General features: G+C 48.4%; 1 protein-coding gene across 2 annotated transcripts; it reads right to left on the reverse strand.

Moving 5' to 3' along the window:
* Window positions 1–8,897: 8,897 nt before the first annotated feature.
* LOC142404793 (galactosylgalactosylxylosylprotein 3-beta-glucuronosyltransferase 1-like) lies at window positions 8,898–12,103 on the reverse strand. Of its 2 annotated transcripts, none has more exons than XM_075491798.1 (4): window positions 11,992–12,103; window positions 11,102–11,631; window positions 9,475–9,771; window positions 8,898–8,984 (listed from the first exon to the last, which is right to left on the reverse strand). In XM_075491798.1, the coding sequence occupies exons 1-4, from the start codon at window positions 12,101–12,103 to the stop codon at window positions 8,898–8,900; spliced, it is 1,026 nt and encodes a 341-aa protein (XP_075347913.1). The 2 variants fall into 2 exon arrangements, with proteins under 2 accessions (XP_075347913.1, XP_075347912.1); XM_075491797.1 differs by having other exon boundaries at window positions 11,102–11,640.
* Between the last annotated feature and the right edge of the window lie 671 nt (window positions 12,104–12,774).

Genomic DNA, 12,774 nt, shown 5'->3' on the forward strand with positions numbered 1-12,774 from the left:
TTGTAGAGGCTTTCAGCCACTGTAGCCAAGCAGAGCTGTCCCTCTTTTTTGAGGGTGACAATGTTTTCTAGTGGGGTGGATGTTTCAGGTACTTTTGGCCACGGCAGTTCTTTCTCAGCTTTCACAGGATCTTGGCTTGTAAACTTCACATTGCACTTTAAGCAACACCTTTGTGAATGTGATTTTTTTTTAATGACACAGGGATGGATTTGGCTTGTACTCTACTTAATGTTAAATTTTTAGCAATGCTTCCTCGAAAGAGTCTTAAAAGTGCTTCCATGTTTCTGGGAGGTGGGTCCCTTGTTCTTAAAAAACCCCAAAGTTACAGATAGCTGATGTGATGTACCTTGGCCAAATGACAGAGTAAATCAGTGAGAACATTAGAAACAGGACCTGGGTCTACTAGCTTCTCCCAGGCTTGTGGCTTAGCCAACAGCAGGCTCCTGTCAGATAGGCCCATCCATTCTCCTCAGGTCTGGAGAGAGAAGGAGGAACCCAGAGACTGGAGTCGTTTCCCTACCTGATCCCATTGGACTGATATCTAGTGCCCCAATGAGAGTTCATACATTTTTCCCAGTGGGTTGTAGCTTACAGGGACTGGCAGAAGCAGGGACTGAAAGAGCGTGCACTTGGTTAGGGACACTAAGCCTTGTAATGCCTTAGCCTGTGCTTCCTTACCCTGTTGGTGCTGCTCCTGGGTGTCTCCCCCTTGCCCCAGGAGATGCAGTGGGCTGTATTGCAGAGGGCCACAAGCTACTGCCCTCACCTGCTTCCCATCGCTTCCTGTCCTGAGCAGCTGGTCCTCCTCCAGGAGGAAGGAAGTTGAAAAACATGTCTTGAGAGGTTTCATGGCCTCCGGAGCTATTTGGGAGAGACTTTTCACAGAGCAGACAGACCAGATGGATATATGACCTTGGATCAATATTTGCTGACAGCTGAGATGTGGTGTGTCACCACATTCCTGCAGGAGATCCCTTGTGTCTTACCATATTGCTGCCAGGAGAGCTTGTCCTGGCTTTTCCCAGAGGGGAGGACAGCATGCAGGAGCTGGCTGGCCCAACAGAGCTGGAGTGGATGCGGTGCACCCTGCAGAGCAGATCTCATAATGTCACCCAGAAGGCCTCCACAGAACTCAGGCAGCCTGCTCACTGCCAGCAGCAGCCTTGCTTAGGCATGACCGTGCAATGCAGCTTGCCATGTCACTAAGACAGTTTGTGGCACCTTTCCCCTCACCCTTGTGATGGAGAACTGACTGCCTGCCCTATGTTTTGGCCACCACCCACTTCAGAGTTGTGGTCAGCACCTTTAGAGGGCAATCTCAGTAGGGACTGTCACCATGTCACCAAAATGACAGCTTACTGCTACAGATGCCATAAGACTACGGCGTTCAGGCTACATTTTCCTGTCTCCTTCTGTCTCTTTCCTGCATCTCCATAATGCAGGCACCAGCCTCAGGGACCTGAAATGTTTTTGCTCAAACTTCTCTTGTGGCATTTGGGTCAGATGAAGACTGAAGGGAGTACCCTTGAAATGAGAACAACTAAAACTGATACATTCTTGATTACAAAGTCCACTGTGTTTTCCTGGAAAAGAAGTAAGCACTTATGCTGCAAGACAAGACAATGGTGCAATATTGTACTATTCACATCATATTTAATAACGCTCTAGTACCATTCAATATAAATAAATAACCATTAAAAATTACTTTCTTGACATTCTCTTTCCTTGGTCAATAGTATTTTCTGTGACAGGAAATGTTAATAATATTCATTGGTTGGTTAATTAGATGAATCTCAGAGAACATGAATATCAGATACTAATATGCTAGTAAAAACCAGGCGCAGGGATGCCTTCTCTTTAAACACTTCAGGCTTGATCTGCAGCTTCCCTCCCTATTGCATTCACTGCATTCACTTTCCCTGGAGCCTGTAACTCTGACTGCTGCTCCACTCCTGGGCTCTCCCACCCAGCTCTGCCAACAAACGGCCATCTTAACTTGTGGTGTCTCTTACTCACCTACCCTTAGCTGATACACCTTGGCCGGCAGTAGTCCTTGCTGTCCTTAGGCTGCTCTACAGAGAAAAGAGTATTTGTGCTGAACAGGTCCAAATGTCTGCTAGCCTGGAATATCAGCTGTGTACATCCACGCTGTCTGTACAAGGTCTTGGTCCTGCACAATTTAGTGACTGACAGAATTTCTTGATTCACAGAAACTCTCTTGCACAGGGCCAGGCTGGGGCAAGAATGGAGAGGGTGTGATAGGACTGGTCGTGAGAGCAGGCTCTGACCGGCACTGAACTGACAGTGCAGCTCATATCACTTGAATGCAGATCCCCAGTGGGAAAAACTGGAATAATAATTTTGCTTTCTTATAGGGATGCAGAGAGAACAACTTTCTAAAAAACATGTGTGTGGAGGGCATCCTTTGCAATGGGAATAGACCCTTGCTACAAACACACACCAGCAGTCCCAAAAGCCTATGTAGGACCTGCGTGAGATTACAGGCCAGGGAATTAATCACCATATCCCTTCCTGTTCATACGGGCAGAAACCCTGCCCATCTCGGAGGGGAAAATGGAGGATCATAAATCTTTTATTCCCTCACTCTTGTTCATTCATTGAAACCACAAAGAAGTGGACTTAATCTTAGTTTAATGCTGGGTGGAAGCATTGAGCCCACCTGCCTGGTCACAGGGATGGGTCGGCAAAGCCCACTGGAGTGCAAGGCCTGTTACCTTCTGCAGAGGACAGGACACAAAGCTCTGACAAATGGAGAATGAAAAGTATTTTGTAGACGCCAGGCTTCCTTCATGCTATCCAGTGCCAGTATGCCAGACCCTTGCTCTGTAAGGACCTTTCTAGGGCCCAGAGAAGACACTGCTTTCATGGCCTATTCAGTATTCCTTCATGCTGAGATGGCTGGCAGGGTGGCTTTGTAGTGCTGGGTGTAGTGCTGTAGTTCTGGGTCATCCAGAAAGACCCTGGCCTAAGCCTCACTAAACACAGCCTCCATTTCTCTATTTGCTGCCTATTTTTTGATTTCTCCTGCCTTCCTCTCTGATAGGAGGCATCTCACCCCCTTTGCCCCCTCCTGTAGTTTAACCCCCTTCCCATAGCAGGATGCACAGCTGCTCGTTCCCCATGTGAGGGAACATGGACCGGCTCCCTATCTCAGACAGAGCCTCCCTCGAAGAGCCCCCTTCATGGAGGCTCCCTGAGATCCCATGGGGCTATCTGCTGAGGCACTCCTTTGCACATGTTTTTACCTCGCTATGATTGCTCGGGAGCCAGAAACTTAGTGCCACCCACATCTCTTGCATAAAGGAACTGTAATTCCTTTCACTGTACTCCCCTCCTTGCTGTGTTTCTGATTATTTTGCCAGTTTAAGACACCATTGTAAAGAAATCCCAGGGAGTGCAGAACCTATGACATTCATCGGTGAACACCAAGCTCTACTGTTCTTCTGCGAGAGTTGGTGGCGAGGGAGGAAACATTCTTTCTTCATGAACATGTCAGGTGATCTAAGCTAAAAAACAAAACTAAACAAGGAATAGGCAGAGAAGAATTCTAGTATAAATAAATCAACAAATAAATAAGTCTCCTGCCAGCCCAGAATTTCTTGGGTGGGGGATGATTCAATTGCTCATAACTTTCCCCCAGCTGTGAAATCCTCAATGTGTTTTGAAAGCCTAAAGAAAGCCTTGTTTCTCATGGCCTGAGTGAAGATGGTTTTCAAGATGTGCTCAGAGGGGTTTCTGGGTCATTCAAGGAATCTTCCTGGAAAAGTCACAGCGACACCACTCCCCACGCACACACATGGTACCAACACTTGTGCTTTTAATCCAGTGCATCCTTCCTTCGGCACTCATTTGCCACCTCCTCCTTTGTGGGCTGCCTTCCACCTGGCTGTCTTCCTGTTTTACCGAGGGAAAGGGAAACCCTTCCGCATGACACTGTCTCTTCTCTCTTCACAGGGCCACACATGCCTTTCAAAGTTCAACTGGAAAACCTTCCCACATTTGCTATTTCAGTTGTCATCTACGTGCTCAAGATATGTTTCCTGATGATTCCACGTTCCTCGACGTTCTCACAGGAGATGAGTGCAGGCTGAGGGTTCCTCTTCTCTGAGCACTTCTTGCCCACCTCCACCCCAGAGAGGTGTCTTCCTCTCTGGAGGTCTAGGAAGCAAGTCCGTATGCGTGATCCAAGGCTACTGAAGTGCCTGACAGTGCTGCAGCAGGGTTCCAGGCTAGGAACAACACTTTCAAGTCCACCTGTCTTTGCCCCTGCTTTCTGGTCTCTGCAGCGAGATGTGGAGGCATGGCCTTTGAGGTACAGTACCTGCTGGGTCACCCTGAGTGGGAGAGGAACTTTATCCAGAGGGCTCTGGGCCTGGGGATCTGGGACGGCATTTTCCAAAACAACTTTAAGCGAGGGTAGTTCAAGTTCTCAGCAGAGGGACAAGATCCCTTCTGAACTCCCAAACCCAAAATGAGGCGCTTCAGCACAGCTCCCTCCCCAACACTGAAGGCTGATCCACGTAGGTATCTGAGTGCATCCTTCAGAGGGAGAGCCTCTCTCAGGCTAGCTTTGTTGTAAAGCTGTTTTGAGAGCATACCAACCTCAGGCCGACAGGTCCACGTTTGTGCTTTTGTGACAACTCCCGTCCTTGAACCACTGCAGCTCGCAGCTGCTGTACTGAAGCTCAGGTTTGACAATATGCCAGGAGGGGTCTTCAGAGGCACCCGCACCCATCCTGGATTTCAGCCTCTGTGCTGGCACAGCCGAGAATGGAGATCGCATCTAATAAATTGTAACGAATGGTTAAAAACACAGAGCCCGCAGGGGAAGGGAAGCACTCCTCTCCCAGGTGGAGAACAGGAGCCAGGGCACGAAGTCAAAGGTGAAGAACTGTAGGATCGCAGGGCACCACATCAGCTCTGTCCCTGCTTGTTACCACCTTCCAGGCAGTGGGAGCTGAGCGGCGTGGCTATGTTTGGGGGTGTTTATCATCCACCAGCGGTGGAGCAGAGGGCCAGGCAAAACAGGCAGTGTGCGCAGCTGCTGTGGTTGCGGACAAATTTCGGGAACGATCACTGCCCGCTGCCTCTGTCAAGACAAACATAAGATGAGGTAAGAAGGAGATAGAGGTGTCGATACCACATCCAGTACAACAGGGCAGGAGACGCATTTCCAACAGGGTTGTCCCCTGGCTCAGGTAGACACAAGGCAGGCAACAGTAACCAGGTTCCTCAATCACACTACACACAGCTTTGGGCTGGGGATATGGCTGAAGAGCTGCTTGTTCTATCCGTACTACAGAGTCCTAGCTGGGATATTTTATTTATGAATTAGAAAAAGGTTTAGAAGGATTTTTTTTTCTCCCCATAAAATCATTATTTTAACAACTCTGATATTTTTTTAAAGAAAGAACAGGAGGATGAGATCTGAGGATCCCTGTTCAGTCTGTCCGGAAGCTCTGAAATGCAGGTGAACTTCTTTCCGTGTTTCCAAATATCACAAGGCAGCAGGAGTCCTATGCTAACCTAAGCAAACTCTTCTCTCTCAGATGCCTGTAAATAGACATTAGCAATAAGAATAGGTAGTTTTTATAATACCAGTCTTGATGATAATTTTCAAGGCTTTAACAAAGCAAAATTGCAAAATTAATTTCTGTCTCCTGCTCTCAGAAGCCAAAGCCTGTGTTTTGAGGGGGTTTCAATACAGTCAGCAGGGACATATGCTGTGATAGCTCTTGGTTGCTCTGTGGCCCCTGCTGCAATACAGAAAATCCCAAGGATTTTCCCCATCCTCCACATTCCCCTTCCTACTCTGCATGTCCCCACAGTGTTTCTCAGAGACCAGGCTTACGGCCATTTTCCACAATATCTCCACAGTGAAAGCCTTTGTCCAGCTGAAGATGGGCTCAGAGATCCCCTTTTTGTCTGTCTTGCTCCTCCACTTTGCCCGAAGAGGCTGGGGAAGTAGCTGAGGATCTCACCCCTGATCCTCAATCCCAGCACATCTCGGATCCTGCCTAATGGTTCTCAGGGCAGCAAAAAAAGCAGAATTTCTAGTGCAGAAAAGAAAAACACTTTCCTTTTTTTAAATGTTGAGCTCTTCTTTTTCTTTTTGTTGTCTCTCATGAAAAGCAAAACCCTGATGTGGCTTACTGCTCCCCCTTTGCAGATCTGCTCTGATTTGGCATGTAGAGTTTTCTCCCCCAGACTCACAAAAACTGCTGTAGTTCAGCTGGACACAACTAAGGGTGGTGGGAATGAGCAAGGAAGAGAGGGACAAAATAACTGCTATTTAGGCAGCACCCATTGAAGCCCGATCTTCGCAGTTCACATGATCAGCAGGTCCCTCTACACTGTGTCTGTGGCAATTCACCAAGCAGGCACACATGCCAAGCAGCCATGCGAATGGTCCAACTAGAGATTAACAGAGCACCAAGTCCCACACCAAGCAATGCCTGCCTGGCTCACATCTGCAGGCATTAAAGGGGAAAGAGGCCTCTGGGAGGTCTGGGACTTGACTGGCTCGATCTGATCCTCAATGAGGACTAATTGCTGGGAGGGAGAGACAGAAATATTCTCCCTATTGTGTCTAAGAACAGAACATCCTCAGGGGAGCATTTTTACCTCTTTTTTTGTCAGTGCTGGCTTATCTAGATCATGTCTGTCAAGGTTCTGAAGCTCAGCAGCCTTGATAGTAAGGACCTCCAAAACACCTTAGCTGTCAGCAGAGATCTCAATTTAAAACTTTAAGGGGGGGGAATCTAATGATTTTGCTTGACTGCCCAGTCAAGCAATTTACCTTGCAGGTGTCTCCTGGAGTGGATGCCACCTGCCCACTTGGCAGGTCAGAGCAGCTGCCCCATGTGACAGATGTTGGTGCAGAAGGGATTGTGGTCAAATTCTCTGCTAATGCAAGTGGGAAAGTTCCTTCAAAATCTACAGAGCTGGCCCAGCTGAGACTCTGGCTTGAAAGCACCCTGAGAGGATGGCTCTGGACAAGGGTGCAAGTCCTCCTGGTGAATGGGTGGCAGTGTCTTTATCTGTCAGACTGGTTGCTTCCCTTTCCCACATGAAATGACTTATGGGGAGCCATTCCCATGAGAATCCATAGCAGGTGTGTGGCATGTCTCATGGAGCTTGGCTGAGTGTGTGGCTGGGGAAAGAGGGTGAGGACAAAAGAGCAGATACATAAATGGCACATTTATGAAAATGTCACATCCACAACTCTGCATCTGTAGTGGAGCAGTCAACCCCTCCTCTGACAAGTAGCAAGGCAGATCTAATCTGTCTGAGTTTTTATAAGCCTGCTCATCCTTTACAAAGTAAGTGGTACCTCCAGACCAGTTAACTGGATTCTGAGTCCTTATGAGCTGAGTTTGGGCAATTGTAGCTTTAGCGTACTGCAGACCCAGCATGGGTGGGTATGTAAAATGAGCTCGTTACTGCTGGTGGATTCCACAGAAGCACAGGTTAAAAGAGGGGCTGCTGCCTAAGCATAGGTGTCTAGCATCATTTACGGATCACTAGGATACCTGAGATATTAATGAAAAGCTGGCAGATATGGTACAGAGTTTGTGCCCTACAGGAGGGCCAGGTAGGCTACCCCAGGGTCCCTATGGTGGCATCAGGTGTCTATGTTTAGGCAACTGACTCCTGTCCCTCCCATCTGCTGCTGGGCATGCAGGCTCTGGGATTGCTTTGCACTTTGTATGGCTGTCACTCAGAGATGATGAGATGATGTGGAAATGCTGTATGCAGCTACTAGTAAGGCACACAGCAGATCAGTACAGAAGTTGAAATACCCATGACTGCCTGTATAAAAGCTGTCAGTTTTATTTCCACTGGTAGAGCTGAGCTGAGGTGTATATTGGGGTCAGGACTGAAAGCAGTCCTGGAATGTCTTCCAAAGTAGGAGTAAATCATTCAGCATCCTGTATCTTGCCACAGATATGAGTCATTCCAGAAAGAGCTGGATACTCCCGAATTGGATACCTTTATTCTTTTGGGACTTTTGGGCTAGGAATCTGCCAAGGGCAGACACAGGGATCAGAGGGCATGGCAGCTGGCAGAGAAGGTTATAGCTCCTCTGAAGCCTGTTCTTCATCAATCTGTACTTCTAAGAACATACCACTGATCTCTGATACATTCCTGCCCTCACCTGTGGTGGTTGCCATAATCCCTCCTCCTGATGCTGAACCTGGCTCTGTCTACCAGAAAGGCACTCCTAGCGCCTTCACTATTTCTCCTCAGCAGCAGATGTGTTCCTAGCTCTGCTAATGTTAGTACCGAGCCCTCAAACTCTGTGAGAGTCTGTGTAGGTTGCTCTCTGCTGGTTCCTCTTTTGAGGTTGTCTAAGTGTCCCATCAGCCTTTTCCTGTTGCATCCACACCACAGTTGTTCATGCAGGACAAAAGCTGAAGGTGGATGCATGGAGCACTGCAGAAGTGGCAGGGCTGCTGGGGGAAAGCTCGTCTGCAGTAATATGATCTCTTTCCACACACTGTAGGACAACTCCCACATTAAAGAGAGTTTGGAGCTGGCAGAAATAGGGGGGCAAGGAATTTGGCTTGTCATTATTGAAACCATGGAGTGAAACCATGGGATTCTTCTGCCACTTTTCTCTCTGTCTGTATGCAGGCAAAGCTTCCATGTGGACTGCAAGGAGGCTTGAATGAGTATGAAATGCAGACCGTAAGTGGGTAAAGATGAGGATCTACTTATGGTGCAAAGGGTGGCATGGTAAGGGAGTTACTGGGACAATCATATATGCAGCCTTTGACGAAATAATAGCATAAATAAGGAAACAGGTACAGATTATTTGCCTTGCCAAACCCAATAAAGACGAGGGTACTCACACCCTGGAGATGGCTCTCTGCTTACACCTCTACTCTGGGGTCTGTAAATCCACGCTTGCCTTCATTAACCAGAGTGGGCCTCTCAGTTCTTGTGTGCCAGACCAACACCTAGAGGGAATCACAAAGAGTTCAGGGGCTCTGGATGCCATGGAAACGCTGAGAGCAGCGTATCTATCGGGTGGGATCCTGAGCAACGGGGGGCTTGCAGCTGTTTGAAGCATGTGATTCAAAGGGATTGCACCTGGGAGAGACTTCACAGGCACATGAAACAGTGACAAGGAGGAGGGATCATTCTGGACCGAAACCCCAGACTCAACCCTCTGCCAATCCTCCTGGATTTTTGGTGTGAATTGTATGGCTGAGGCTCTTTATTAACACAGTTAGAGTGCATAGCACTAACTGTTCCTCAGCACTCTCTGAGCTTCGCATCTGTGAAGAATTTGGCAGGCTCTGCCCGTCTGTCCCAGTACTGTTTGGCGCTGACGTGTGCCAGCACAGGGCAGGCACAGCGGAAGGTGGAGGAGCATGGCAGGAGGCTGCAAAAGCAGCTAGGACTCAGCAAGGAGAATGTATTTTCAAGGTCTCTTGTCCTGCTCACCTTTGTACAGTTGGCTGCTTTGGGCTCCAGCCCATCCATAGTCACTAGATCCTTCAGCAGACTGGTTTCCTGGTAGCCTCCTTTAACTCCCTCCAGCTTGAAACTGGCCTGAGGCTTCTCCAAGATCAGCTTGATGCTGATAGCAAATCCAGCCATGTCAATAGCAAAGGGCCGGTTAGGGTCAAAGACGGTTTTCCAGCCTACCACCTTCCCTGCTGGGCTCACTTTTGGGGATTCATATCGCAGCCCCCCAACGAAAGCCACTGGCCAGACAGACACCCTCCTTGTGTAGCGCATCTGTGTGCCAGAAAGAAACAGTGCTGTGATAATTCAACCCTGCAACGTTTGTCCCACCCCGTTAGCGTACCATCCTCTGCTTTCATTGGCACCTGTCCTCCCCCGTTCACTTCCCACACAATCACATAGCTCTAGGTAGCACAGTTCTTGTTCACCTGTGCTACTGCTTGAAGAGCTACAGCTTGCAAAGCCACAAGGCTGTTTTAGCACGTTCTCTGAATGCCAAACTCACTGCCTTTCTGTGCCCACGTTCAGTCCCTCAGAAGAACCATTAGAAAACCTTTGGTTTTCTAATCTCACCTGAAGTCTTATCTTTTTTTGTAAAATTTTATAATTTTTGTAAATGCCAAACACAACTTCTACTGGGCCTCTAGCTCCGTATTATCAACTCCGCTCACTCCACCTTCACCCTCACGCAAGTAATCTCCCTCCCTGACTGATGCATCTTTGTCCTCATTTACTGCAAATTCCCCCCACCCTTGTTCTTCCATCCATAGCTACTGCCTAAAAGAGTGGGGGTTTACTGAAATTGTCAGAAAGGACCTGGAAAGGAATAAGAAAGGATGAGCTTAACAGAGAAAATTCTGAAAACTGGAAATGTGTTCTGATGCATAACTCTGTATTTCAAGTGGTGTAGTACAGTTTGGCTTAAAGTGGTGACAAGGGAGTTTACTGAATAATCATTTTTGCAAATTTACAATAGACTTGGCATCTCACAAAAGCCAGGTTTCCAGCAGAAGTCTGGGCAAGCTTCTGTGATCCCAGGGGCACAGCCCTGTTGTGGTGGCTGGAACTCAGAGTACAGAAGGGCAGCCAAGGAGAAAAGGTGGATTAGAAAGTCAGTCAACTTTTCTAACATCCCCTACCCATCACACCCCTACAGCAGTGCAGATTTATGCTTTGCCAGAAGTTTGTCTTCGGTGCTTATTTAAATCAGGTCAGCTCTCCCTGAGGAGAGGTATAAATTCTGGAGTATGTATCCCCTAGTCCCTGGCAAAAAGGGCTCTAGCTGGTGCAACGCCATGTGGGTGGCTATTCACATCTGCATCCCACACCATGGCAGATGTGTTCTTTGCTCTTTCAGTCCCTTTAGAGCATGGCTACTGGGTTTGCATAGCTATAGGTTTGCATCTGCCCTATACCCAGCTCCCACTGAGTGCAGGGCAGGAGAGGAGGGCTCTAGCCAACATGCTGGAGCCCTTGTCTCCCAGCTAATGCTAAAAGTCCACATGGCAGCCCTATCTTAGAAGTCTTTGCAAGTGCACCTGGCCTTAAAAGGCTTTGCAGCTGTATCCTGCTTTTCTGTCCCATGTAATTTTATGGCTCTTACCTCTTCAAAGAGCTCCAGGCTGTAGGTGTTATCATCATCGGCAAAATACACTACTCCTTCTGGTGGTGCGGTGTTGCTGAAGCTGTCCCTCAGCCAGTGCAGCCCCAGGTTCCTCTGTAGTGTCCCCCTTGGGGTGTGGGATGGGATCCAGGACAGCCCCAGCTTCAGACTCTTGGGTGTCTCCACATTGAGGTGGGTGAAGTTGAGCCCTGCCTTCTCCAACAGGTTGGATACCAGGTTGGTCCTCCGGGGCGAGTCCTCCACCACCACCCAGTGCAGGTTCTGTACATGTAGGAAGGTGTTGGCCAGACGGGTCAGCTCAGCTTTTTGCACTGGCCGGGTGTAGGTAGGGGTGATAACGAAGATGGTCGGCAGGGTGTCTGACCATGGAGGAGGCCTGGAGTACACATAATTCTGGATTACTTTAGGCGTTGCCCCTATGCTTTGCTGCTGCCGAATGCATGATGGGAGACCTTCTTCTCTCAGTGCAGAGGTACCATTGAGGAGAGCTTTAAGGGTCACGTTCTCATCTGTCTCTTCTGGGACAAAAGGAAGGAAGAAGAAGAAAGATGTTAGAGAACTAATCACTGCTGGGCTGCCTCCTCTCCAGGGAGTGCTGGGGACACATCTGTCTGGAGTCAGTGCTCAGCACATCAGCGTCCTCTCCCCAAAGCCAGCCTAAGGTGCATGTTTAACGCGCTCTTAAGAACAGTTTGTGTGCCTGCTGTAGGCAAGCCCTGAGGGGGCCTTCAGGCAAGTTTGTCTTTGTTTAACCCATCCCATGAGAGAGCATCTCCTTCCTACCATGCGAACCCCTACCAAGGGTATGGCAATCGCACCAGCAATCATCACAGCCACCAGCACACTGACAGCAGAACTCTTGCACTTACTTCTCAGCAGGCTGAGGTAGCGGGTGGTTGGGTACTGGTGCCACAAGGTTAGGAGAAGAGCCCATGGCAAGGCGATCAGGAGCGTGGTAAGCAGGTTACGTCTCCTCAGCATACTGCAGAGAGCTTCCAATGCCCAGGCATCTCTCTACCTTTCAGAGCAGAGAAAGAGTAAAGCCTCCAAAATATCAGTCTCCACGAACACTAGGACAGTAAGTCTAGAGGCCAAATGAATAGACTGAGTTTGGCTTGCTTGGAGGGAGGCATGATAAATGTTGGGCTCTGATCCAGCAAAGCATTTGTCTAAGTATAAGTTTACAAGGAACCCCATTAATGTTGCAGGCCCGAACCATTAACCAGCTGCCCTGGCCAATTCCTGTGCTATTGAATAGAAGCTTTTATCTATTTATGTTGCTATAAAGAACCTCCCGCTGCCCCATGATGAACCCACTGTCCTTGACTTAGGGTTGTTCATGTTGCTGATTCTGAAGCCAGAGAGGACTGTTACTTGCTCCTTCTCTGGGGCTGGTATTCATTCCTGAGCTTGTGGCGACCATTTAATTTGCTTCTTTTGTAGAATTTTTTAAAACGGTGTGCAAGATTTGTGTTCCTGCATATGCAAGTGGACAAAACAGCAAATGTCAGGGACCCTCAAGATAGCCAGCATTTCTTTCACTCCTGCAGTTTTAATTCATCTTCCTTATGCAGATGCATTGAGGCAATCAGTGATGCACGCTATCACCTACTAAGTTTTCCACAAAATCCCTGCCTCAGTCATTCCACAGT

The sequence above is a fragment of the Mycteria americana genome, chromosome 1, assembly GCF_035582795.1.
Source record: "Mycteria americana isolate JAX WOST 10 ecotype Jacksonville Zoo and Gardens chromosome 1, USCA_MyAme_1.0, whole genome shotgun sequence".
Lineage (NCBI taxonomy): Eukaryota > Metazoa > Chordata > Aves > Ciconiiformes > Ciconiidae > Mycteria > Mycteria americana.